The sequence below is a fragment of the Phacochoerus africanus genome, chromosome 2, assembly GCF_016906955.1.
Source record: "Phacochoerus africanus isolate WHEZ1 chromosome 2, ROS_Pafr_v1, whole genome shotgun sequence".
Lineage (NCBI taxonomy): Eukaryota > Metazoa > Chordata > Mammalia > Artiodactyla > Suidae > Phacochoerus > Phacochoerus africanus.
The window spans coordinates 272,302,817-272,327,949 of NC_062545.1; the positions used below are offsets into that span (position 1 = coordinate 272,302,817).

The 25,133-nt window shown below is 56.8% G+C and overlaps 2 protein-coding genes across 6 annotated transcripts; one reads left to right on the top strand and one right to left on the bottom strand.

Annotated features, from left to right (window-relative positions):
* Window positions 1-532: 532 nt before the first annotated feature.
* GOLGA2 (golgin A2) lies at window positions 533-17,970 on the bottom strand. 5 transcript variants are annotated; one of them, XM_047768533.1, is made up of 27 exons: window positions 17,818-17,970; window positions 15,928-16,050; window positions 14,912-14,992; window positions 12,024-12,140; window positions 11,753-11,796; window positions 11,587-11,650; window positions 11,125-11,184; window positions 10,850-10,930; window positions 10,011-10,049; window positions 9,707-9,769; window positions 9,523-9,616; window positions 9,316-9,422; window positions 7,964-8,022; window positions 7,497-7,638; window positions 6,193-6,279; window positions 5,978-6,085; window positions 5,715-5,802; window positions 4,698-5,017; window positions 4,321-4,434; window positions 3,343-3,567; window positions 3,188-3,263; window positions 2,874-2,968; window positions 2,241-2,579; window positions 2,049-2,151; window positions 1,849-1,955; window positions 1,604-1,757; window positions 533-1,514 (listed from the first exon to the last, which is right to left on the bottom strand). In XM_047768533.1, exons 1-27 carry the CDS (start codon window positions 17,896-17,898, stop codon window positions 1,297-1,299), a joined length of 3,189 nt encoding a protein of 1,062 aa, XP_047624489.1. In that variant the 5' UTR covers window positions 17,899-17,970; the 3' UTR covers window positions 533-1,296. The 5 variants fall into 5 exon arrangements, with proteins under 5 accessions (XP_047624489.1, XP_047624491.1, XP_047624492.1 ...); XM_047768535.1 differs by lacking the exon at window positions 14,912-14,992; XM_047768536.1 differs by lacking the exon at window positions 12,024-12,140.
* Window positions 17,971-18,095: 125 nt separating this feature from the next.
* On the top strand, window positions 18,096-24,646 carry SWI5 (SWI5 homologous recombination repair protein). The gene is made up of 5 exons (XM_047769296.1): window positions 18,096-18,099; window positions 18,429-18,700; window positions 21,026-21,147; window positions 22,169-22,263; window positions 24,302-24,646. The coding sequence occupies exons 1-5, from the start codon at window positions 18,096-18,098 to the stop codon at window positions 24,364-24,366; spliced, it is 558 nt and encodes a 185-aa protein (XP_047625252.1). The 3' UTR covers window positions 24,367-24,646.
* The last annotated feature ends 487 nt before the right edge of the window (window positions 24,647-25,133 follow it).

Sequence of the window (25,133 nt, forward strand, 5' to 3'; positions counted from 1 at the left end):
GTGAGGGGTGGGGGAAGGGCCCAGCGCTTGCCAGGGTGCTGTAAGAGGTGGCGGGAAAAAGCCCCATGCTTCGCCAGGCGTACTGGGAAACCACCTGGAGTCAGCCGATTCCTCAGCCCGTGAGCCTGCGCCAGGCGCCAGGGGGCCGGCCAGGCAGGCGCTGGGGAAGGACGGGTCCAACGGGCCACCCCAGGGGCAAGGTCAGTGGAAAACACCTGGACCAGAGACCAGCACGCACCCGCCGCGCACCCCGCCTTCCCTGCCTGGGATTAGGTCAGACTTCAGAGTCTCCCGGCCACCAGGGCAGACCTGCCCCTGACCGCCCCTCGGCAGCCCTCTGGCTTCACCAGGCCGCACGGAGGGCACAGAACGTGGAGGACCCAACAGCCCCGTTGGACCGACTCAGACGCGCTGGGCCTCTGCACAACCAGAAGCCTGCCCTCTGCTGGCAGGCCCCGCTCCCTGTTCCGTGCTCACAGCACAGACCCCAGGACCCAGGGATGGAAGAAAGGCACGTGCAAGCACCAGGCGGTATGGCTAAATCCATTTATTCTGAAATAAAAAGTGAAATGAAACAGGAGTCGACTCACCCGGGCACAAACCCGTCCCCGCCTCCACCTCCTCTCCATCCTACGTTATCAATAAATAAGTTTCCCCAGCCCCAGATATTTAATGGAAACTCCTCCCCATTTACCAGCTCTGACCTCCCCTGTGATACAGGGGGCTGCTCTACCTCCAGAATATACAAAATGTTACACAGTTACAGTATAAACACTGGGGAGGGAGCCCATTCCGCCACCAGCTTATGTCCTTGCCTGGCCTCGGTTTGCCCCAACTTCCCAAGGCCTATTAGAGTGCTGCCCAGTTGTCTAGCTGGACAGGGGGGGACACTTGTGCCCCAAAGTGCCTCTGAATAGAGGATGCATAAGCCCCTCTTAATGAAGGACTGCTTGATGGGAGTGAAGAGGCTACCAGGGAGCCCCTGCTCCCCGAGAAGGGCAGCCTCCTAAATCAACTGTCTTTATCGAGCCTCTGGCTCTTTGTTTTTCTGGAACTATTAATCGTCCAGAGATCAAGACACAGCCCTGGCCAAGACGGCCAGGGGTCTGCACCTATGTGTCTCCCCCCATTAGAGGGGGGGGCTTATTCCCCTTTCCAGGGGCGTTAGCTTGCTAGTCTAGGGATGACAACGTGACTGGGAAGGAGGGGCAGGGAGGAGGGACAGGGTGGCGGGGATGGGTGGGGGCAGAGCCCCCGGCCCCAGTTCTCTGGTCTCTGCCTGCCAGCCTCAGGCACTTAGACCACCATGATCTTCACTTCGTCGTTGTCGTCAGCCCGGTAGAAAAAGGGGATGCAGGGGTTGCTGCCCAAGCCTAGGCGCTCCTGGGGGTTCTGGATCTCGCGCAGCAGCTGCATGATCTGCTGCGCGGTGGGGTTCTCGGTGAGGGTCTGGCCCAGCAGGGCCTCCCCTTGGGTGGGCTCCACATTGTCCGAGAGGCTCACCTCCAGGAGACCTTGGGAGAGGGAGGGGCAGGCTGGGGAGTGGTGTGCCAGCTCTCCCTGGCCCGCCCAGCCACCCGCCCTCCCCGAGGCTGCTACTCACCACCCTGGTTCTCAGCAGCGCCAAGCTCCTGGGGGGCTGGGGGCGCCATGGTGGGCTCCCCAGCAGGGTTCTGGGCAGCCAGGAATTTGCCTTGCCATTCATTACGCTCGCTCACCAGGTGTAACACCAGCTCCTGGAGCTCCAGCAGCTTCACCTGGGGGGACAGGCGCTCAGCAACCCCGCCCCGGCCCCGGCCCCGGCCCTGGCCCTGCCCGCCCCTCTGCAGAGATGGTCGGGACCCCTACCTTCATTTCCTCTTTGTCCTGAGCCAGCCGGCTAATGTACTCCTCCTTCTCCCGGTGCCGCTCCTTCAGCACCGCCCTCTGGCTCTGATAGAGAGCAATGTACTCTCCTGCAGGGAGCGGGCGGGCGGCAGGGCTCGGATGGTCCAGCACGCCCCCCCCCAACCCCCACCGCCACCCCGGGCCCCGGGCTCCCGGCTCACCGATAGTGTCTGTCTCTCCGGACAGCTGGATGCAGCGATGTTCCAGTTCCTCTACCCGCTCCTTCAGATCCACTTTCTCTTGCATGAGTTCAGTAAAGCGGCCCTGTGGCCAGAACGGCAGGGTTGGGGCTCAGCAGCGACCTGCCCGCAGGCTCCTACCCTCCCGGCCCCCGGTGGGGGCGACTTGCTCACCTGCAGCTTGTCCATGGCCACCTGGAGGGCCTGGTGGATCTCCACAGGCACACTGTCCCCCCCGGTCCCGGGGGCTGACACACTGTCCCCCCCGGTCCCGGGGGCTGACACACTGTCCCCCCCGGTCCCGGGGGCTGACACACTGTCCCCCCCGGTCCCGGGGGCTGACACACTGTCCCCCTCGGTCCCGGGGGCTGGGGCCTCCTTCTCCACCCCATCTTGGGCTGGAGCTGCCAGGTGAGCCAGGCGTTGGCAGCGAAGCTTCTGCTCCTTCAGCTCCCTTCGGAGTCGTGCCTGCTCTTCCTCGGCACTGGCTAAGGCCGAGTTAAAAAATTCCACCTGTAGGCAAAACGTGTGCATGTGTTTTTTGGGGGGGGCCATGCTCATGGCACATAGAAGTTCCTGGGCCAGGGATGTAACCCTCGCCAGACAGTGACAAGGTCGGATCCTTAACCACTAGGCCACCAGGGAACTCCGTGCGTTGGGAGGGGCACTCAGGACCAGCAGGGAGACTATGACAGTGGCTCCCAAGGGAGTTCGGGGTCCAGAGGAGTCAGAGGGAGGGAAACGAAGAGAAGCAGGTGCAAGACGAAAGGGGGGGTGAGATGGGCAAGGAAGGGGAGCTCAGCTCACCACGGCCTCTCGGCTATCCAGCTCCTCTGGCACGCTCAGCTTTGGCCGGGGAGCTTCCCCGGCCTTGTCCTCATCCTCAATGTCAAGCTCAGTTCCTGGAGGGGGGCAGCCAGAGGGTCCTCAGACAACCCGGCCAGGGAGATGGAGCAGGTCGGGAGGAAAGCTCGGGGCCCAGCTCTGCCTCCCACCTCTCAGGGCAGCCCTGGGCCAGCCGTCGCCAGAGGGAAAGGATCCGTTGTTGTAAAGGTCTCCTCTAACTCAGTTCTCCGCTGCTTCCACGCCCCCCACCCCCTTCCCCGGGCCATGCCACTTGCCTTCCCCAGGCACAGCCATGAGGTTCAGCTGGGCCTGTAGCTGCTGGTTATGCTGGTTGGCAGCTTCCAGGCGCCCCTAAGAGGCCAGGAAAGAGAGTGAGCAACATGGAGTGCAGGCCTCCCTGCCTCGCGGCCCAGCACTCCAAGTCCCTGACCTGGGCATCCTGTAACTCTTGCCGGGCTGTCTCCACCGCCATCCTGCCCTGCATGTCCTCGTGCTGCAGCTGGTCCACGAGCTGGGTCTGCAGTACCATCTGCTTGTGCAGCAGCTCCTTCTCGGCGGCCAGCTGCTGGTAGGCGGCCACATACTGCTGTAGGTGGCTTAGGTACTGGTCTCGCTGCTGCTGCAGATCCTGTGCCTCTTGGCTCTTGACCTCCACCTGTGGGAAGACCCTGGGAGTGAGGGCAGGTGGTGGCTTGCTTCCGGATTCTAGGCCCCTAGCCTGCGGAAGTCGGGGCTCTGCTGGCTGCCCAGGTCCCTGGCTTCCTTGCTCCAGGGCCTAAGTGACTGCCACCTTCACCCAGCCTCACCCTCATCACAAGCTTCTTTCCATCTGAACTTCAGGCCACAGGCTGGTGGAACAGCAGAGAGCAGCAGCCAACATCGGCGAAGTACACACTGCATGCCCAACACTTTACATGCGGGATTCTCATTTACCCCTCAACACCGCTATGAGGAAAACACTAACCTTCTTTTAGCTATGCCTGAGGCATACAGAAGTTCCTGGGCCAGGGATCGAACCCAAGCCACAGCAGTAACCCACACCACACAAGTAACCCACACCACAGAAGTGCCAATGACAGGTCCTTAACTGCTAGGCCGCCAGGGAACTCCCTAACCTCCTTTTTAAGTTAAGGAAACTGAGGCTCAGAGATGTGAGGGCTGAACCCAAGCAGCTAGCAACCGTATACCTTCTCCTCGCCTCTAATTCGGGGCTCAATGCCTCTAGTGGGGATGATGACCTAAGGCCCAGGGCTACTCAACCCTGCAAGTCAGAGGCCAGGGGGGGGGCAAGAGGCAGTCACAGGCTCTGAAGGACTCTGGGGTCACCTGGCCTGGCTCTGGCCCCGGCCCCACCCTCCCCGGAGGCTGCTGCCCATCTCGGAGCCCTTCCGGCTGGGGTAGGGGTTACCGTCTCCTTCAGCTCTCCCAGGTTCTCCTGCAGCTGGCCCAGCTTCTTGGCCAGCTCCTTCTTGACATGCTGCTCCGAATGCAGCGCGCTGGTAATCTCCATGTTCTCGTTGGACTGCACAGAGAGGAGCAATCAACTAAGCTGGAGCCCGGCTCAGGGACCAGTGGCAGCAGGCGGGAAAGCCCTGCCCCTCCCCAGCCCCCTCTGCGCAGGGCCCTCTGGCTCACGGGTGGCCTTCGTGGGCCCCATTTCACTCAAGGGCCATACCACCCATTTCACAGGTGGGGAAACAAAGGCCCAGAAGGATGAAAGGTCTCGCCCCGCCCCAAAGGACCTGGCCAGGGAGGGGGACCGGCGGGCTGGGGAGGGTTGCTTACCAGCCTGACGAATCCGTTCTGCAGCTCAGCCAGCTGCTCCTTGAGTTTGCGGTTCTGCGTGAGCGCGCGGCTGATGGTGGTGCGGTCGCTCTGCATGCTCTCCAGCATCTGCTTGCGCTCCTCCGCCTGCTCCCCCCAGCACTCGGCCGCCCGCTCCAGCTCCATCAGCCGCTGCTCCTGCTCCTGATTCAGGAGGCTCAGGTTTTCATTGTCTTTCACCTGCGCCTGTAGCTGCCTGGCCAGGCTCTCCACTTCCTTCTGTAACTGCTCAGCCTCTGCCTGCAGCCGCTGTTCAGTCTCCGAGGGCCCTGATGGGGGCGCTTGGGGTGGGGGCACAAATAAGAAAGGGAGCCTGCTGTCAGGGCCTCTAGGCTCTGCCATCTCCAAAAAATCCTCTTCTTGGTCCACAGCTGCTAACTCAGCTTCTTCACCACCAAACCTTGGCTTCCTCGTTCAATCTTTCAAGACTCTTTTTTTGTTGCTGCTTTTCAGCCACACCTGTGACATGCGGGAAGTTCCCAGGCCAGTGACTGAACCCACGCCACAGCAGTGACAGCGCCAGATCCTTAGCCTGCTGTGCCACTGGGAAACTCCTCGAGACACTTTCAGACAGAGTTCTTTACATCTTTATACTCAAGACAACCTCGGGAGCTCCCGCTGTGGCACAAAGGGATCGGCGGCATCTTGGAAGTACTGGGATGCAGGTTCAACACCTGGCCCGGCACAGTGGGTTAGGATCCAGCGCCTGTGGATCTGATCCCTGGCCCAGGAACTCCATATGCCGCAAGGGGTGGCCAAAAAAAAAAAAAAAAAAAAAGACAACTTCGGGGTGAGTGACAGTGGGCTTTCGACCCCTTTTGTACAGATGGGAACACGGAGGCTCAGGGACTGCCAGCTCCTGGAACGGACCCCTTTCCCTTGACCCCAGTGCCCTTCCTGCCACACGCCTCCATTCTGAGCCACCTTGGCCGGCCCTGACCCCACCCTGCTCCCCGACGCCCTCGGCCCCCCGCTCACCTGCCTGGTTCCTCAGTTCGGCCAAGCTGGTCTCCAGCTCCTGCACCTGACTCATGCTGTGCTCTTTTTCTGCCCTCAGCTTGTTCAGCTGCCCAAGCACAGGGGGGAGGCCACATGAAAGGAAGGGGAGAGGGTGAAGGAGTGACCTGGTGACCCGCGCCCTCTTCACCTCCAAACACATACTTCCACCTCCGGCTGCGCGTGGCAAGCGACAGGAAGATCAAGGGACTGAAGGGAGGTGGGGGCCGTAGGTCACGACTCACCTGCTCATTCATCTGCTGCATCTTATGCTGCCAAACGGTGCTGTCTTCTTTCAGATTCGCCACATACTGGTCTCTCTCTGCCTGCAGCTGCCTCAGCGAGTCCTGCAGCTGCAAGAGTGCGTGCAGAAGTGAGCAGGGGCTGTCACTGGGCCTCCCCTGTTCCTGGTCCCTCACTGTCATCCTCCCTCCGGATGCCTCCCCCTGCAGAGCCTCACCTGCCCCACACAGGTCTCCAGCTGTGCCCGCTCCTCCAGGGCCTGCTGCAACTGCTGGCTGCTGTCAGGGGTAGGCTGAGTAGAAAACTGGATGGTGAAAAAGGAGGTGGTGAGACCCGGGGGGCCCAGGCTGCTCCAGGCAAAGCCCCCCGCCCCGAGAGGTCGGCGTGCAACTCAGGGTTGTCCTCATGTTATCCGTACCACAGGCAGAGGCTTTATCTTCACCAAATGTTCATGCTCAACGATTCAAATATAAGTGTTCGAGGTCCTCCCAACCCTTCCTCTAGCTCCCCAGTCACCCCAGTCCATGTGTGTTCTTCTAGACCCTTCTCCATACACACGCAAACACGCTTAATTAATGCACACTGCAGTGGTGCTGTCCTTGAGTGGTATCGAACATGGTTCTGCAACTTCATTTCACTTTGCTGCAAAGTGAAGACGCACTGGGTTGCTGGCGTGGTTCCATCGCGGTCACTGTGTGCACACGGCACACCCCCAGCTCACCCTTACTGACGGCATGAAGGCAGACAGTTGCCGGGTGGGCAGAAAAACTGAAGGGGAGGTTCTCTGACTTCAGGCACCCTGTCTACCTGGCGGCTTTTGACCCCAAGAGGGAGGAAACAGACTCACGAGTTGGCCTTATAACCACCATTCACAAAACAACGGTTTTCGACCAGGGTGTTTTTAAAAATAAACACAGGAGTTCATGTGGCGAAGCTGGTTAAGGATCCGTCACTGCTGTGATGCGGGTTTGATCCCTGGCCTGGGAACTTCCACATGCCACGGGTTCGGCCGAAAAACAGTAACAATAACAATAACAACAAAAACCCCACCCCGGAGTTCCTGTCGTGGCACAGCTGAAATGAATCCGGCTAGGAACCATGAGGTTGCGGGTTCGATCCCTGGCCTCGCTCAGTGGGTTAAAGATCTGGCATTGCCGTGAGCTGTGGTATAGGTTGCAGACGGCTCGGATCCTGTGTTGCTATGGCTCTGGTGTAGGCCGGTGGCAACAGCTCCGATTAGACCCGTAGCCTGGGAACCTCCATATGCCACAGTTCAGCCCTAAAAGACAAAAAACAAAAAACAAAAAAACAACAACAAAAAAAGCAAACCCATCCCTGAGATTATGATTCCAGAGGTCTGGGCAAGGCCTTAATTTTCCTCCCACCTCTGGAGGATTCCATAGCAGGACCAGAACAAGGATCCAAGTCTTCTAGTTCCTGGCCAAGGCCACCCTAGGTATCCTGAGACCCTGGCCTGCTGCGGGGGGCAGAGGGGCACCCTCCCTGGGGCTCCAGCTCCACCTGCTGCAGCAGCAGCTCCGACATCTCCAGTTTCTTCTGAAGTTCCTCCATCCCCAGCTGCATGGCTGCCTTCTCTGTCGCCATGAGCCGCAGCTTCTCCTCCAGCTCCGACTTCTGCTGCTTTAGGTCCTCATTGCTTTTGCTGCGCTCGGAGGCAGTGGAGGGAGGCGTGAGTGAAAAACAAAGGACCGCTCTGGTGATCAACCCACCGCCCTCGGCACAGGACCACAGGACAGTCACTTTGGAAGGGACCCGGGGATCAGGAGTCACAAGCGGCAGGCCAGAGACAGGACACGAGTTGCCTGAGGCCGCAGCATGAGTTGGCGGCACAGCTGGCATGAGAGCCTAGTTCTGCTCTCATCGAAACCTCTCCCGCCTCCTCACCCCGCTCACTGGGATGCCCCCCCCAACTTGGCAGCCCCACACCAGCCAAGGCCCCCCACCCCGCCCCGTCCTCCCCATCCTACTTGTTCTTGTATAATTCCAGCTTGAGGGTGTCTCGCTCTTTGGTTAATTCCTTGTTGTACTGCAAAGGCGGAAGGCCGAGGTCAGGAAAACAGACTAACGGCAGCAACAGTAACTCTCAGCAACGTGTCCTCACCTGGTGTCACACTTGACATGTTTCCAAAAGCCCTTCCCAAGTTCACGTTCGCATTCGGTATTAACAGGAACTCGGGAAGAGTGGAAGAGGTGGGTGAAGAGATCTAACTCCCGGCTGGCTGGCTCCCAGGCCCAGGGCCGACAGGTAATGCCACCAGCTCTATCACCGTTACCGTCACCAGGTCTGAACCTTTTCCAGCACTTTCCCCTTTCAGCCTCATAATCACCGTGGGAGGCGGTTACTATTACTGCCTCCATCGTACAGGTGCCCAGCACGGAGTAGCAGGGAGCAAGGGGCTCCCCTAAAATCACCCAGAGCTGGGACCAAGCTTCCAGATCTGTTGGATTCCTTCTTTTTTTCCTTTTTAGGGCCACACTCATGGCAATTGGCATGGGTCAAATTGGAGTTGCAGCTGCCAGCCTACGCCACAGCCACAGCCACACCAGGTCCGAGCCGCATCTGCAACCTACGCTGCAGCTTGCAGCAATGCCGGATCCTTAACCCACTGAGCAAGGCCAGGGATAGAACCCACATCCTTATGGATACTAGTTGGGTTCTTAACCCGCTGAACCACAACGGGACCTCCCCGGTCTGTCTGATTCTTTAACCACGTTTTCCCCCTGGGGTGGGGGGGTGCATTATGAGGGGGATTGAACTGTATTGTAAGCTTGTGTTCATGGTTTGAATGGATGGTACCTCCGCAGAGCCCCAAACTCAGAAGGTTCAGAAGTGACAAGTCTCTCAGCCACCCTGTTCCTCCCTGCCAGGTTGCTATGAATCCCTCCCCGCATGTCTGAACACATCACACACGCATACGTCTCCCCTTTTTAGTTTGGCAACGTACTAAAAATACCATCATGGACCTTCACTGTCCAAACACCTAGCATGGGGCCCAGGGCCCACAGCTAGGCAAGGGCAGGGCTGGCACTCAGGCTCTGAGCTCTGCATCCAGGGCTCACACTAGACAGCACCTCCACAGTGACTGCACTTGCGCGCGTGCATGTGCACGCGCGCACACACACACACACACACACGGGCAACTGGCCCGTGGCAACCAACTCGTGCCTGGGTTGCTTCTATCAAGCACACGAGTTTAGAGCAGCGGGAAGTGGCCAGTGCCGCCTTCTGGGCAGCAAGTCACCCCATCCTGTGGAAGGGACCTCTGGGCTCACTCGCCCTCCACTACACGTCCGGGGAGGGCTAGGCTGCCGGGCTCACCCTATCGGCCTGCTTCTGCTGCGTGGACACGGCAGACAGCGTCCGCTCCAGCTCGCCCACGCGCTGCCTGGAAGACTGCAGGCGACTAGCCAGATTCTCCGACTCTCCTGAAAGGACGGCGTGAGAGGTGAAGCCCGAGGAAGGACTCCCGCTCCAGGCCGGCCAGCGTGCCCGGCCCAGGGGGTCACAGGGCACCCAGGTTCCCACCTGCTTTTTGCCGGGCTGCCTGCTGGGTGTGAGCCAGGGCGGTCTGCAGTTCCGTCTTCTCAGACACTAGAATCCCGATGGTCTGGATGTGGACCTGTGGGACAAAGGCCGAAAGGGGGGCTTGAGAACGCAGCAAAGTCACGTTTCCCGGGGGCCGCGAGGGAACCCGGCAGGATCCACTCACCTGCAGCTGTTCTCTCAGAGCCCCTTGTTCCTTCGCAAGCTTCTGCTCAAATTCCTTCTTTTCCTGCGGGAAGAGAGGAGAAACAGCTCTCACCTGGAGGAGGTGCCCCCCAGAAAGGCACCACTGGCCCAGGACAGTCTCACCAATGAGAACATATAATCGGGGGTGAGGGAGGGGTGGCGAGGGCCAGGGAGTCCCCCATTTCTCCAGGCTGCGATCAGGCGCGAGGAGAACGGGCCTCTACGTCTCAACCCTCCCCCGAAGCCACCAGCCATGAGGGGGACAGACACAGAAATCACGTTACTTTTTCCAGTTGATCCAGAGTTTCCTGGTTCTCTTGTTTCTGTGGGGAAGAAGCAAAGGGAGGAGACTGAGGTCGGCCCCCTTTCCCACAATCTTCAGACCAAGGAGGAGGGCTGAGCAGGGGCCAGGGATGGGCTTCAAAGGAAGAGCTGCTGGGGACATGAAGGGGCCATCGCTTCTCAAGCCAAGAGACTCTGGGTCTTGGGAGGTGGGGCTCACAGCTACAGAAGCGAAGGGTCTGAACCTGATTCCCTTGCGAGGACAAGGACATAAGCCTCTCAAGCTGGAGTGTGAGAAGGGAGAGACCACATCCTCCGCCAGCTCGCAGTCTGGGAGGCTGCATCCGCTCAACACGCACATACCACGGGCTGGGGTGTTCTTATCAGCAAGGATATAGGAATGAGAAGGACCTTCAAATCTTTGACTTTTTTTTTTTTTTTTCCAGCTCAAAGGGACCTTGGACGCCCTCTAATTCTACCTCCTAAAGCCCAGGGAGGACAGGTGACTTGTCCAAGGTCAAAGTTGGAGCGAATCAGGGGCTGAAGCCGGGGCTGGGACACCCTTGTCAAGCTAGTGTTTCCCCTAGAGGCACCAGGCCCAGGGCAAGGGTGGGGAGGACTCAGCAGGGGCGTCTGGAGAACAGAGGAGGCAAAGAGGGCAGCCACAGAGAGAGCCATGCTGCATGCCGCACTCCCGGGTCCCTCTCACTGCAACCTGGGCCCCCGGCACCCCATTCTCCCTCGGTACCAGGGGCCCCCAGCCCCTTTCTTCGGAGCCCCAAGGTGGAACTGGAGCCCCAGATTGGCAGCGTGGAATCAGGGGACAACACTGGACTCTTACCAATTCCTCTATCTTGCTACTGAGTTGTTTGTTTGTTAGATTGCTGGAGTCCAGGGCTAGTGATAGTTCGTGGTACCGGCTCTGAGGCGCATGCAGAGAGGAGGAGGAGTTGGAGGAGGGTGGGGGGAGAGGTAGAGAGAGCAATCATTAGGGTCGGGGGGTGTCTGAGCTGTCTCAGCTGGCAGTGGGGAACCTAGCCCCCGCTGTGGGAGGAGGGGGGGGGCGGGAGGTGGCTGACCTGCAGGGTCACGGGGCCACGGTCCAGGCCCACTTACCTCCAGCTTCTTTATGTTAGCAGGAGATGCTAGGCCCTCCCCATTGATATAAGGTGAAGACTAGAAGAGATGAGAGGGCTCACATGGAGACGTTCTCTGTCCCCCTCGAGGCCTAAGCCCTCCGACATCCTGTCTTGCCCATCGACTGGCAACATTTCCTTTTCTGCCTAAGCTGGTCCCCTTCCCCCTGCTCAGGCCCTCTGTGCCAGCTTCTCTGTGTCCCTCCCTCCCAAGCAGCTCCCATCAGCAGGACAGAACGGTGGAACCAGTCTCATGGTCCAACCCCTTCATCTGTACAGCTACAAAGAGGAGACTCAGGGAAGTAATGATTAGCTAAACATCGTCCAGCCAAGCTGGCCGCTCCCAGGATCTTCCCTTCGCCTTGGGAATCTCTGCCTCGGTTCCTTTCTGCCACATTTTCCTTCCCTCTCTAGCCCCCTTGGGGCTCCAGGTTGGGGGTACCTCGGACACAAGACCGTTGAGCTGCTGAGATAGCTGTCGCAGGCTCTCGGTGGATGAGAAAGATCTGGGGATAAATACAGGAGTCAGCGGGGCAGGAGGCTCGAGGGGAAAGAGGGGGGTCATGGGCAGTGGCCTGGGGACTGCTGTCACCACGGGAGACACTCACGTGTTTTCATCAATGGGAACAGGACCATTTTCAGCATCATGGTTCTGTTAGGGAAGAAATGTACGAAGCCGTCATTTAATTTCTGGTAAGAACCACCCAGGGGCAAGGTGAGCCCAGTTCATTCCAATTTCCTTCCATCACCCCGAACCTTAAGGAGAACCTGGTGTCGGCCTGCCCCACCCCAGCCCTCGGGCAGGGTGCCTGGCTCTAGCAACCACGCCACCTGAAGGAGGGGCGAACAGACAGTGAGGCAGCAGGCAGAGGCACAAACCTGAGTCGTTGCCATGCTAGTGCCACGGAGGGGACTAGCACAGGGGGAAAGGACACCGCCAGGTGACACGGTGTCATCAGCAGACGATGTAACAAGATCTGCACTATCTTTAGGTGCCTGTCACAGAACAGAGCAGGGGGTTAGGGCCATGCAGGGAACAAGGCGCCTCGCTGCCATGAATGCAGGGGTGCAGAGCGGGTAGGACAGGTGTTGCTGCAGTCAGAGTGACAGTCACACATGCTGGGAGCCACTCTGGGGTGTGGCTATGGCTCCCCAGACCCCGGGCCACTCTGCAGCCTTCTGGACGGCTGATGCTCAGAGCATGAACTGCACTGGCTCCGTGAACACGAGGGCCCCATCTCCCTGGAGTTCAGCCAATGACAGGATGGGCCTGACCTGCGGCAGCCACAGCAGGTGGAGGCAGGTGTGTCAAGTCGGGGAGAAGGCAGGCCCTTCCTGCTCTTCCAGAAAGTCACTCTGCCTTAGGCCGACCGTCGCCCTGGGCCCCTGCCGGGCAGAGGGCGGCAGTGACAAGGAGCAGAGCTACCTGCCTCTTTCCTCTCCTGCACTCCCCTCCTTCCTTCCCTTGTACCCCAACCACTGGCTGCCTCTCCCCCATTTAGGCCTCTTCCAGGAAAGAAGCTGCCCAACCAGAAGCCTCTTGCTGTTCCTGGAGGAAGCATGGCCACTACACCACCACCACCTCCTATCTCCCAAACAAGCTGAGAAACCAGAGGTAAGAGGTCTCCCCTTGGACTCTTGGCAGCCCGGAGAACAATCATGGGATTCAGCACCAGGAGCCATGGAGAAACTCCCTCTTCCCCAGATGGACCCCGCTGGCTTGACCAGAGCCCTACTCAGCCTCTCTCCAGGCTCAGGCCTGACACTGAGCCCAAGCCTCTGGCTCTAGGGATCTAATGTTCAATAGGCCAGATGGGCAGAGATGGGGAAGAGGGCTGACAAGCTAAAGCTTGCAGAGGGAAGAGCTCCAGGGAGCCGAGGCCTGGCCAGCGGAGCTGGGTCCAGAAGGAAGATGCTGAACCTCTCCTAGGAGAAAGGGCTGCCTGCTCTCTGGACCCTGAGTCCTGGACACCCAAATCTACTGCCCGCCTTAGAGCAAGTGCTGCAGAGCCTGGAGGAGCTGAAGACGAAGCTGTCTGTATGGTGACTGTCCACTCAGTGACCTTTGACCCTGGAACCTGCTGTGGCCTTGCCAACCTGCACAACTGAATCTAACAGGTGAGAGCAGGGGTTCAGCGGCTGACCAGGCCTGAGACGTTGGGGGAGGGGAGCACACTCTGACCTTTGGGCCCTAGTGAGCCCTGGGTCCCTCCTGGTACCTTGGGAGCCCATGGACCCCTCGCATATAGAAACAAAGCTCAGAAGGGGGAAAAAATATATTCCTGAGGACTTAAATACACGGAACACGACTATTTCGTGAGCAACCAAGATATTGCATAAGTTTGAGTCATAAAGCTAAGTATGGAATTTTAAAAAACATTGTCCACTCCCCTCACATGTCCCATTCCATTAAAAAAATTTTTTTCTATCCATTTTTCACTTATATAAATGTCATTAGCTCTACCCAGGATACTGCAAGCGCAGGCCTGCATCACCAAAGTAGAAAACTTCAGGGGGAAAGAGTTATTGATACAAAGAGGATTATAAGCCAACACGAAGGGAATACAGGGATCCGGCTCTGCATTTCCAGGAGAGCAGAAGGACGCGGGCCCAGAACCTCAGCAGACACACGGCCTCAGGACTCCCATAGGCCTGCACTCCCCTCCCCGTGCCACCCGGCGTCGGATGAGGTGAGTCACTGCACCTGGACAGACCCGACTGACTGGGCGTGAGCAGTCCTGATGATGGGAAGACTAACGCCAGCCAGGCGCCCTGTCCCAGCCCCTCTCCCCTGGCCCATCTCCAACAGGACCCGGCCCCATTCCAACCCTCCTCCTCTGGCCTGGCAGGTGTCCCCCAAGGGAGTTAAGGAAGGAGGAAGTGCCCACATCATGTCCAGAGGAGGCCCCCTCCCAGTCCAGGTACATCCCAGGCTCTTCTCACAGCTCCTGTGAGCTCCCAATCCTGGCTGTTTCCTGGGTTACGCCCTCTGCCCGGGACTCCCATTTCCCCTGCTCTCAATGTGTATGGATGCTCCCCCACCTGTGGTCTTCAAACCGGCCTCAAATGCCGCTCCCTCCAGCCTCCATCTGGAATGTGGCCACGTTCCACCTTGCGTCTCTCACCTGTTTTCTCCAGCACCTATAGCCACGTGCCTCTGCTCTCAGGGACCCACTGAATACGGTTAAGTGTCCAGTTGATTTTTAAGAGACCAGGGGCAGAATGTCCTGATCACTCATGTGTTTGGTTAACCTCACATCCTTCACAGGTAGTTCCACTGCAAAAATAACTTCAATCCTTGTAACCGTCACGCACACTCCTTGTCTCTTAACCCTCCATTGCCTACTCCCAAACCAAAAGGAATCGATCATTTCCCCCCCAAAAAAAAATCACAAACTGCTTTGTGGTCTATTGGTCTTTTGGGGACAGATGCCTAGGGGGCTAGACTTGACAGCACCACGGGGCATTCAAACTGGAGGCTCAAAAAGCCCAAATCCCACACAGCTGCTCTGGAAGCCATTCCTGAATTACCTTGAACCTTCAAGGAGCATCTCGCCATCTCCAAGAAAATAAAAGATGTGGGAAGCTAGGGGAGCGGGCAAATCCAACCAACCAAGCAGGTGACAAAGCAGACATGAACAGGCTGAGGTTAATGACAGCAACATAAAATAAGCCAGAGGCAAAGTATCCCCCAAACCAGAGAAGCCTCAGGGCATGCAGAGCTGGGAGGGAGCAAGCCAGAGAGGGGGGTCTCGGCACTGCCTCACCTTCCACTTGTCCAATGGGGGGATCGCTACCCCATTGGAGCGGTTAAGGTCGGACACCAGCACCTTCAGAATGTCCTGAATCTACAGGAGGCGAAAAGGGAAAAACAAGGGCAGGGGGAGAAAGAGACAAGTGGCTTAGAGAGAGGCAAGAGAGTCAGGGAAGGAAGAGAGATGGGTTCAGGGCAATGGAATGCTGGAGAAGAGAGAAAGGGACCAATACCGTGGCCTGTGCCATCTTTCCTACCAGCCCCTGGCTGCCTTGCCAGAGACGGAAACCAATGTAAACAAACAGGTGGAAAAGTCCCCTGGAGGATGCAGTCACGTAGTTCCTTAGACGAACAATGCAGCTCTTCACGGCAACTCAGACCCTTAGGCCCAGACGTTTAAAAACCAGACTTCAGAATAAGGGTCTGCTTGAACAAAGGGGGCTACCACTAAAAAACTGAGTTTGAAAGACAATGATCTGATCCAACAGTGTCATCTTCACAGATGAGGAAACTGAGGCCCAGGGGAGGAAGTGATTGTCCTGAGGCCACCTAGCAAGCTGGTGGCAAAGATGGCCTTGAAACTCAGACGGTCTCCTAATCCAAGTGCCTAGGACCCCCCTCAGATCACCCTGGGGCTCTGCTGGTGCTTCTACATGGAGAGCCTGAGGGCAGGTGGCTGTTGGCACTGCCTGGCTTCCCCTTGAGGCTGGGCATGAGGAAGATGGCCAGAGTCAAATAGCAAGGACTCTTGATTGAATGTTTACTCTGCACCAGGCCCCGTATTAGAGGATTATTATAAAACCAACGACAATCTCATTCAAGCTTCCCAAGGGTAAGACAGTACGACCCCAGTTTTACCAATGAGGAAACAGACCCAACGAGTTTAAACAATTTGCCCCAAACACATCCCCAGCAGAGGAAGAGGTAGAATTCAGACCCCAAATTCTTAGCCAATATCTGACATTTCTTCCACAATCTTAACCACTACCCTCTACTGTTGTCCCCGGAAGCCAGTCAGGCAAGACTCACATCCTCAGGTGTGGGACAATCCCCAGAAGTGGTTGTCTCAGGGCTACTCCCATTCTTGATCTTTCTTTTTTTCTTAGCTCCTGCAGGAACACCAGGGCTGTGCTTCTGCTGATATTCCCTTAACTGCAAAAAGGGAAAAGCAGTGAGACTCATGAGAACTATAAGTGCGCCCCCCCACCCATTTCACATCCTACTTTAAAGTTTACAAAATACAGAGGTCCCCCATCACGGCTCAGCAGAAACAAATCTGACTAGTACCCATAAGGATGCAGGTTTGATCCCTGGCCTCGCTCAGTGGGTTAAGGATCCGGCATGGCTGTAAGCTGTGGTGTAGGTCACAGATGCACCTCGGATCTGGCGTTGCTGTGGCTGTGGCGTAGGCTGACAGCTACAGCTCTGATTCGACCCCTAGCCTGGGAATTTCCATATGCCATGGGTGCGGTCCCCCCAAAATAAAATAAAATAAAAAAGATTACAAAATACTCTTCATATGCCATCAGATTTAATGTTACAGCAACTCTACCAGGTGTCATAATTGTCCATGATTCAAGAAAGGGACTGATAACATGGCTGGGGAGGGGGAAAAAGGCAATAATGGGTAATAAGGGAATTTAAACTCAGTCTTCAGACACTGAGTTCTGGGGTTATGACATCTGTCAACAGCTGCCAGAGGCAGAGGTGGAAAAGTAAACATTTAATCAGACATCAGGGTCCTTTCTTACACCTGTTAGAGCTGCACACCAGTTCTTATCAAACTTTCACACCCATTATCCTAATGGCAGAAGACAGTGAAAGCAACACCCCTAGTAAATCTGGAAATGTAATAGAAAGGGGACAACTCAGAGAGAAGTCTATTACAACCTTACGAATCTATGCAAATGTCATCCCTAACTACATTAATACGAAAGGCTTCTCTCTCAAGAGAATCAAGCCAAATTGATGCTGCAGTCCCACATTTCATCCTGTGGCACTTAGGGCACCCCATGTTGAGATGATGATTTGGGAAAGATTCCCCAGCTGGGAAGTTCAATTTCCGGGGACCTGTTCCACAGAGGATAAGCAGATCTCACTCCAAAGAGCACTGAATGAGGGGCACTCTGGCCTCAGATTCACAGGGAATTAGAGATAGAAAATTCAGGTGAAAAATGTGAAAGTCTCTCTGGATAGAAACCTGGGAGAAAACCAAACTAAACAAAACACATTCTCCCCATTGCCACCCAGAGATGATGTCCATGTTTCGAGATCACTGGTGAAGTGTAAAGCGGGGGTCTTTTACGCTATCAACATCCAAGGATGGGGTACAGTCTAGAGTAAAGGGGCCTGAAACCCAAGTCGGACCTAGGTCCGGTAGTTCCGACTTCCCATCAAGCTGGAAATCTGTGCCGCGGCCAGACAAACCGGAAAGGGTGGGAAAACACTAGGGGACCGGGTCGTAGTATCAAACACCGGGGCTCGGGCTCCGGGCGGTAATGACAGTTCCGAGGGGGATTATGACGTAACTACATTCCACTCCTCCCTCCCGACGCCCGAGTCGCCGCTCCGCGGTGGGGGAGGGGAGCGCAAGGCCAGGACCGAGGTCCTTGGAGACCGGGAGACTAGGGAGCCCAGGGAGCCCAAGAGGTCCGGTTCTGGGCGGCGGGAGGCGAGGGCCGAACCTGAAGCGGGAAGCCCCGGGGGTCACCAGCCCAAAGTCACCCGGGGGTGACGAGTGAGGGCGGGGGCTGGGCTGCCAGGGGGCGGGACTGGCTGAGAAGACTTTTTGAGGGGGGCGCCAAGGGGCGCCGAGGGGCTCGCCCCGTGTGCCTTGGAGGCAGCACAGACTCTGGCCATGACCCGGCCATCGAAGGGGTCTCGGGCTGAGTCAGGGAGCCGCGACCCCGCACGTTTTACCTTTTTCTTGGCCGCAGCCAATTTGCTCTGTCGGGTTTCTTCCGACATCCCGGGACGGGGCGGGGGAAGGGGGGGCCACATCAGCACGATCCCGGCAACCACCGCGGAATTGCTTCCGGCAGTCACCGCGCCACTGTGCGACTGAGCCAGAAAAGGAGGGACCGGGGCGGTTCTAGGCAGCAGCGGCGTGGGCGTGGCCTAGATTCTCCAACCCCATTGGCCGATTGGAAAGATGAAAGGAAAAGGGGGCGTGGCTAGGCCGCCGCGAGCCAGGTGGAATGGGTGGAGTCATAATACAGGCTGCGCGCGCAGCCGCGGTCCCCGCCCACCTCGGCGGGGGGAGGGGCGGGGCCTGCTCTCGCAGGGTGCGCGCGCAGCTGGCTGTATAACGACTCCTGGTCTCCATCACAGGATTCGGAATAGCTGGCGGGCTGAGAGGCCTCTTTTTCGCCCTCGCCCTGGACCCTCCTGCACTGCAGACCCCCCCGAGTCGGGGGCCCCGAACCCCAGGGCTGAGGAGGTGGGCGAGGAGCGGACAGCACGGGGAAAGCACATCTCTTCCCCGTCCCTCTCGCTCCCGTAGCTTTGCCCCCAACTTTCTTTTCCCTGAGATCACCTCCAGAGGCCTCCATCCGCTCCTCCAGACTCTACCCCCTGTCCGAATACCCTCCTCGAGGAACCCCACCCTGATCCCGGGAGCATTATCTGCCCCCCGACCCAGTCCCGGTCGCTCCTCCCGCACGGCTGTTCCTCCTCTCACACCCCCAGAGTACCGCTTTCCTGCCGAGGCGGACTCTGGGTCCAATCAACTTTTTCCCTTGGATTCCTCTCCAGGACTCAACCAGGACTTTCCAAAAGCTGCCGCGGCGCCTTCCGATCCCCTGTGAGTATGCCTCTGCCCCCTCTCTGGCCCTCGCACCCGGTGAGCTCCCTCGGCTCCCAGCCCCCCTCTCCGTCCCCAGCAGCGGCTGACCCACCCGCTGCCCTCTTCGAGGTCTTCCCTCAGCTGACCTCATTCTGCTGAGAAGGTCCAGGTCATTTCGCAGCCCTTCCCCTTCTTTTCCTCCTGCCCACCAAGCTTCAAAAAAGAAAGAGCATCCTGGCGTTCGTCAGTGGTACCCCAGGCTCTGCAAGTGGGCTCCGTCTCTCCTTCCTGCCAGCGCCACAAGTGGTTGGTTGGTTTCCTTCTTTCCACACCACTGTCCCTCCCTTCCCCTGTCCCTCCCTCACCCGTTCCACCCCCTTGGAAACCACTCTCATTCCCTCAAACACATGTGCTCTCTTCTGTCTTGGGCATTTGGATACACTGACCCCTGTCTGGGATACTGCTCTTCCAGCTTTTGGCCAAACTGATACCTACGCATCCTTTAAAGCTGAGCTTCCTCAGAGAAATCTCAGCTCCACTTTCTGGCTCAGGCCAGTGGCTCTGTGAGACACTCCCTTGGCACCCTGTACTTCAAAGCCCTTTGCAGATGGCAGTTAGTTGATTGGCTGTTTGTCAGTGGGCTCATTCATTTGACGGACTCATTTGAGATAATACCTGCTATGCGCCAGGGACTGTTAGAGACACAGGGCAATCAGCAGTGAATAAAACGAAGTCCCTGCCCTCATGGTGTTTACAGCCCCGGGGTATAACACTGACAATGGACATAATATTATTCCTGAAATGTACAACATGTCGGGTGGTGACTGATGTTAGGAAACATCAGGACAGGGAGTTCCCGTGGTGGCGCAGCAGAAACGAATCCAACCAGGAACCATGAGGTTGCAGGTTCGATCCCTGGCCTCGCTCAGTGGGTTAAGGATCCGGCATTGCTGTGAGCTGTGGTGTAGGTCGCAGACGTGGCTCAGATCTGGCGTGGCTGTGACTGTGGTGTAGGCAGGCAGCTATAGCTCCAATTAGACCCTGAGGCTGGGAACCTCCATATGCTGAGGGTACGGCCCTGAAACAACAAAAGCCAAAAAAAAGAAAGAAAGGAAACATCAGGACAAGGGGCTCGGGAGTGACTGAGGAGTGGCCATTTTAGCTGGGGTGGTCAGGAAGGCTTTTCTGATGAGGTGGGACCTGTGAGGAGAGCTTTAAATGGGAATCTCTGGGAGTTCCCGTCGTGGCGCAGTGGTTAACGAATCCGACTAGGAACCATGAGGTTGCGGGTTCGGTCCCTGCCCTTGCTCAGTGGGTTAACGATCCGGCATTGCCGTGAGCTGTGGTGTAGGTTGCAGACGCGGCTCAGATCCCCCGTTGCTGTGGCCATGGTGTAGGCCGGTGGCTACAGCTCCAATTCAACCCCTAGCCTGGGAACCTCCATATGCCAGGGGAGCGGCCCAAGAAATAGCAACAACAACAACTACTACAACAAAAAGACAAAAGACAAAAAAAAAAAAGACAAAAAAAAATGGGAATCTCTGGAAGAAGAGCCTAATTGTTTGGTGTTTTATGTCTGGGATGAGGCTCTACAGTCTGTGACGGCAGGGGATAAAGCCTGGATGTCTTATCCATTGCTAAACCTCTGGAGCCTTTGCCAGTGCCTGGCAGCTAGTATTTACTCATGGTCCATTGACTGGTTAAAAGCCCCTATCCTAAGAATGCGAACCACGTCTGCCTCTGTCTCGTATTAGAGTTGCTCCAACACCCATTTCCTGAAGACTAGCCTAGTACCAGGCACCAGCCCTCGCAGCTTTTAGAGCCGGAAAGGACAAAGATGAACAGAAGGGTTTTGCTACCCAGTGAGACTATAAACCCAGGGATAACATAGATTTGAGAGGAGAACCCAAGAGGTGGACCTGAAGTGGATTCTCGGGTCAGACTGGGGACCAGATAAAGATGAGTTTGGCTGAGAGTAAAAGAAAACCCCAAGTAATGAAGGCTTAAACAATCATCAGGCTCCCTCTATAATCCAGGACGCCTTTCAACTCCAGCATCCCTCCAGCTGGCAGGAAGGAGGGAGGCCACAGAAAAGCATGCCTTCTCCCTTGGAAGGCAATTCCCAGACGTTGCATACACCATATCTGATTAAGTTCCACTTGCTGGAACTTAGCTGTAGGATCCCATCCGATTTCCAAGGGAAGCTGGGAAATGTAGTCCTGTTCCTGGGTGGAGGGTGTCTGTTACCAACCAGAAGCAGGGACAGGCAACTGGGGGACAACTTGTAGGTTCTGAATTGTGGATAGCTGGTCCGTCCAGCTAATGACTCTTTGTGCCACTCAGCGGCCATCTGCCAAGTGTGACCAGGCTGATGCAGCCAGTGAGGATTCTCTGCACCTAGACATTCAGAGGCTGAAGGAGAAGAGGGACATGCTGGACAAGGAGCTCTCCCAATTCATATCTGAGTAAGTCTCCTTGGGGTCCTCGGTGTGCTTAAGATAACTATTTTGGCCTCATCCGAGGCATGTGGAAGTTCCCAGGCCAGGGATCAAACCCACACCACAGCAGTGACGATGCCAGATCCTTAACCCACTAGGCCACCAGGGAACTCCTAAGATAACTTTTAACTAGTGCCCAGTAACTGAAACCTAGCTCAGCATAAAAACAGGACTGTGCTGCTGGCACCCGAGGGTCATAGTTGCTATCTCAGGTAATGTGTGGTCAGGCTCAGAAGACCAGGAACTAGGAACTGGAAAGCCGTGGTTCTCCCAGTCTCTGTGGGGCCCATGTTCTCTGTCTGCACGTGGGCTCCATACTCCCTCCGCAGGTGTCCAGGGGAAGCTGGCTTTTCCACAACTCCTGGGTTTCCCCACACACCGTGCTGCAGCCACATGGCATAGAGTGAGCAGCCTTTGAATGTGCATTTCACATGTGAGGGGATCTGACTGGCCACTCATGTGTTGTCCTGGGTTACATAGCACCAGTGTGGCTGCAGACCCCTCCCTAAGGGTATGGGAAGAATTTGCAGGAGCGAGGGGGTAGACAGATCCCCTCCCCTACCTTAAGCTTCCTGAGGGCAGGGTCTGTCTTGGCATCACTGTGTTCCCAGTGCCAAGCACCCAGTAGGCCCTTAGTGAACATGGGTTAAATAGATGCCTTGTTACATGGAGTTCCTACTGTGGCTCAGTGGATTAAGAACCTGAAGTTGTCTCCATGAGGATGTGGGTTCTGATCCCTGGCCTCGTTCATTGGGTTAAGGATCTGGTGTTGCAGCAAGCTGCCAAGAAGGTCACAGACTCAGCTCGGATCTGGCATTGCTGTGGCTGTGGTGTTGGCCGGCAGCTACAGCTCTGATTCAACCCTGAGCCTGGGAGCTAACATGTGCTTCGGGTGCGGCTGTAAAAAGAGAAAAAAAAATTATTACTCTCTGAACCTTGGAGCCTCCTCAGCTTTCTAAGGGATTCTCCCTCTCCCTTCCTTCCCCAGAGGCTACAGTGTGGATGAACTGGAGGACCACATCGCCCAGCTCCACGAGTATAATGACATCAAGGATGTCGGCCAGATGCTCCTGGGTAAACTAGGTGAGGGAGTCCCCACGCCTCAAGGCTGGATGGATTTTACTCCTGGGCCTTTTTTTTTTTAGGGCTGCGCTTGCGGCATGCGGAAATTCCTGGGGTAGGGGTCGAAGTGGAGCTGTAGCTGCCAGCCTACACCGCAGTCACCACAACTGGGGATCTGAGCCGCAACTGCAGCCTACACCACAGTTCATGGCAACGCCAAATCCTTAACCCACGGAGTGAGGGAACTCCCACTCCTGGGCCTTCTAACTTGCCAACCTCCCCTTACCGTTTGCAGCTGCCACGCTCCCTGAATGCCCTGCCCTCCCGGGCCCCTCAGTGAAGCGGCTGTGCAGCTCCTACCTGAGTCCCTTGGGTTTTTTCATTCTAGTGGAGAGCCCGCTTTGGAGCTTCAGGCAGGTCAGAGTCTGGGCTCACCCACCTTCCAGAGGACTAAGAGTCCCAGTTTTCTGGGCCCTACTCAGACTAATTGAGACCACCCCCCTTGCCTCCAGTGGCCAACATGCTACAGAGACAGAAGGTGCAAGGGTGACCCCATGGCTTAAAGGGGTGTTTTGTTCTTCCTTGAACACGATCTCACTGTCCAGGGGCTGAGCCAAGGCACAGACACCTATATGTCTGGGCTGGCTGGGACAGCCCCCCTGGAGGTCAGGAAAGGTGTAGGTGGCCTCGCCTCCATCACGTGGCTCTGATCTTCAGCAACCAGTGACCATTTAGGACAGTGTTCAGAGCCGGGCTGTTTGCCCTGTGGCTGCCTGAGCTGTAGCGCTTGTTGCAGAATTGCCCATCAGCAGCCGGGGTCCCACGGCAGGAAGGAGGGAAGGGAGCAAAGAGCAGGAGGGAAATAGAGGTGAAGACAGGAGGAGGAGGAGTTCCCCTGTGCCGCAGCAGGTTAAGGATCCGGCCTGGTCACTGCAGTGGCTCCGGTCACTGCTGTGGCACAAGTTCGATCCCTGGCCTGGGAATTTCCACTTGCTGCGGACACAGCCTAAGAAAAGAGAAAGAGGAGGGTCGAGCCTACGAAGAAAGGAGTGTGAGGGCACCGTAGCCTGGAGGCTGAGGGGAACAAGCTCTTGTTAGACAGAGCCCAGCCTGAGACCTGCCCTGCCAGGTCACAGGACCTGCAGCTGGTGGCCTCTCCTCTTTCATTCATTCAGTGAATATTTCCGGAGCACCTACTCTGTGCCGCTCTACAGGGCCTGGGGACACTGGTGAACCAGACACTCGAAGGTCTCTTGGGACTTGTGTTTTGGTGTTGGGGTTGCGGGGGGAACAGTCAAGAAGTAAAGGAACACAGGAATCCCATCGTGGCACAGCAGAAACGAATCCGACTGGGAACCATGAGGTTGCAGGGTCGATCCCTGGCCTCGTTCAGTGGGTTAAGGATCCGGCGTTGCCATGAGCTAAGGTGTAGGTCGCAGACATGGCTCGGATCTGGCGTGGCTGTGGCTGTGGTGTAGGCCGGTGGCTACAGCTCCGATTCGACCCCTAGCCTGGGAACCTCCACATGCCGCAGGTGTGGCCCTAAAAAGACAAAAAAAAAAAAAAGCAAGGAACACAAGTGAATTATAAAATATGTTAAGTGCAAGGAAGGAACAAAGGGCAGACATGGAAACCATATATGAATAGGGCGGCAGTGGGGACCAGGGGAGGTGGTCAGGGCAGGCCTCTGAGGAGACCCCCTCGCAGGGGGGAGAGAGGAGGAACAGCGTCACCAAACGACAAGAGCCTGGGCATGCGTGCGGGCTGGGCTTGGCGGCACAGTGTAAATGTAAATCTACATTTTCAGCACAGGACCCCTGCTGCCCTCTGTGGAGAAGCGATTCTAGGGAGCTTTTTTGCCTCCTCTGCAGTGGGTGAGGGTTCAGGGAGTCTAGTTTCAAGTGGCCAGACAGGGCCCACAGCGGAGGGGCCTGGAGGAAGTAGCCAGAGGGGCAGCAGGGAACGGGTGCGGTGGGGGGTCCCGGGTAGGCCAGGGCGTTGGCCAGTCCCCCGCCCCCTTCTCCCGGATGGACATTCATCCTTTCTTCCTTCTTTTCAGCTGTGATCCGAGGTGTCACTACCAAAGAGTTGTATCCAGAATTTGGCCTGGACATGGACGACTGAGCAGAGGCTCACAGCCCCTTGTTCACGGTCCACCGGGACAGGTGGATGTGGACGGGAGAAGCAGTGAGAGCCCAGCCAGAGCACCTGCAGCTTTCCAGCGAGGAAGTGTCAGAAGCCCTCTTCTAGAGATCCCAGACTGAGCCAGGAAGGAGCCCAGGGGAGGCGGGGGCAGAAAGGAAGGGGTGTTCCCAGCTCCGAGGTTCCTGAAATGGCCCAGTGACACCTGTGTATGTGTAGAAGTATCCTATTTGTAAATAAACATGTGTGATCTTGGCACAAATCTGTATGTTGATTCCCTCTCCTGACAGCACCCCCCCCCCCCCCCGATCCTAACCCCGAAAAGAAGAGCCTGCCTTGGGTTATAACCAACTTCCGTGTACCGGGCACTGTGCTAAGTGCCCTCCATTCATTATCCATCCTATGAGGAGTTAGTATTACTTTCCTCATTTTACAGATGCGGAAATTGAGGCTCAGAGAGGCGCAGTGACTTGCCCAAGGTCACACAGTAGGTGGCAGAACAGGGGTTGGGGCCCAAGTCTTGACCCTGAAGCTTCTGGTGTGCAGTACTGCCTTTCTGGGCTGGGGAACAAGCGGGTAAGAGCTGAGAGTGAAATAGAGTGGGGAGGAATTCTTCCCTCGTGAATTGATCTACAGAGTGGGGGCTGTTGTCCCCATTGTAATCCCCTGCCAAGTCCAGGTGAGCTGCTGTCATTTCTTCACTGTGCCTTGCCCATCATGAATAACCATCACCAGCAGAAGTGTTGCAA

What these genes read in the sequence shown, in the direction of transcription:
- GOLGA2 (XM_047768533.1), bottom strand. Translation starts at nt 17,898, where the DNA reads ATGTGGCCCCCCCTTCCCCCGCCCCGTCCCGGGATGTCGGAAGAAACC. An exon ending in GGCAGCCCGGCAAAAAGCAG is followed by an intron (nt 9,423 to 9,522) that starts GTGGGAACCTGG and finishes CCGTCCTTTCAG; the next exon opens with GAGAGTCGGAGAATCTGGCT. An exon ending in AGAACGGATTCGTCAGGCTG is followed by an intron (nt 4,435 to 4,697) that starts GTAAGCAACCCT and finishes CTCTCTGTGCAG; the next exon opens with TCCAACGAGAACATGGAGAT.
- SWI5 (XM_047769296.1), top strand. An exon ending in GCGGCGCCTTCCGATCCCCT is followed by an intron (nt 18,701 to 21,025) that starts GTGAGTATGCCT and finishes TGTGCCACTCAG; the next exon opens with CGGCCATCTGCCAAGTGTGA. An exon ending in CTCTCCCAATTCATATCTGA is followed by an intron (nt 21,148 to 22,168) that starts GTAAGTCTCCTT and finishes TTCCTTCCCCAG; the next exon opens with AGGCTACAGTGTGGATGAAC.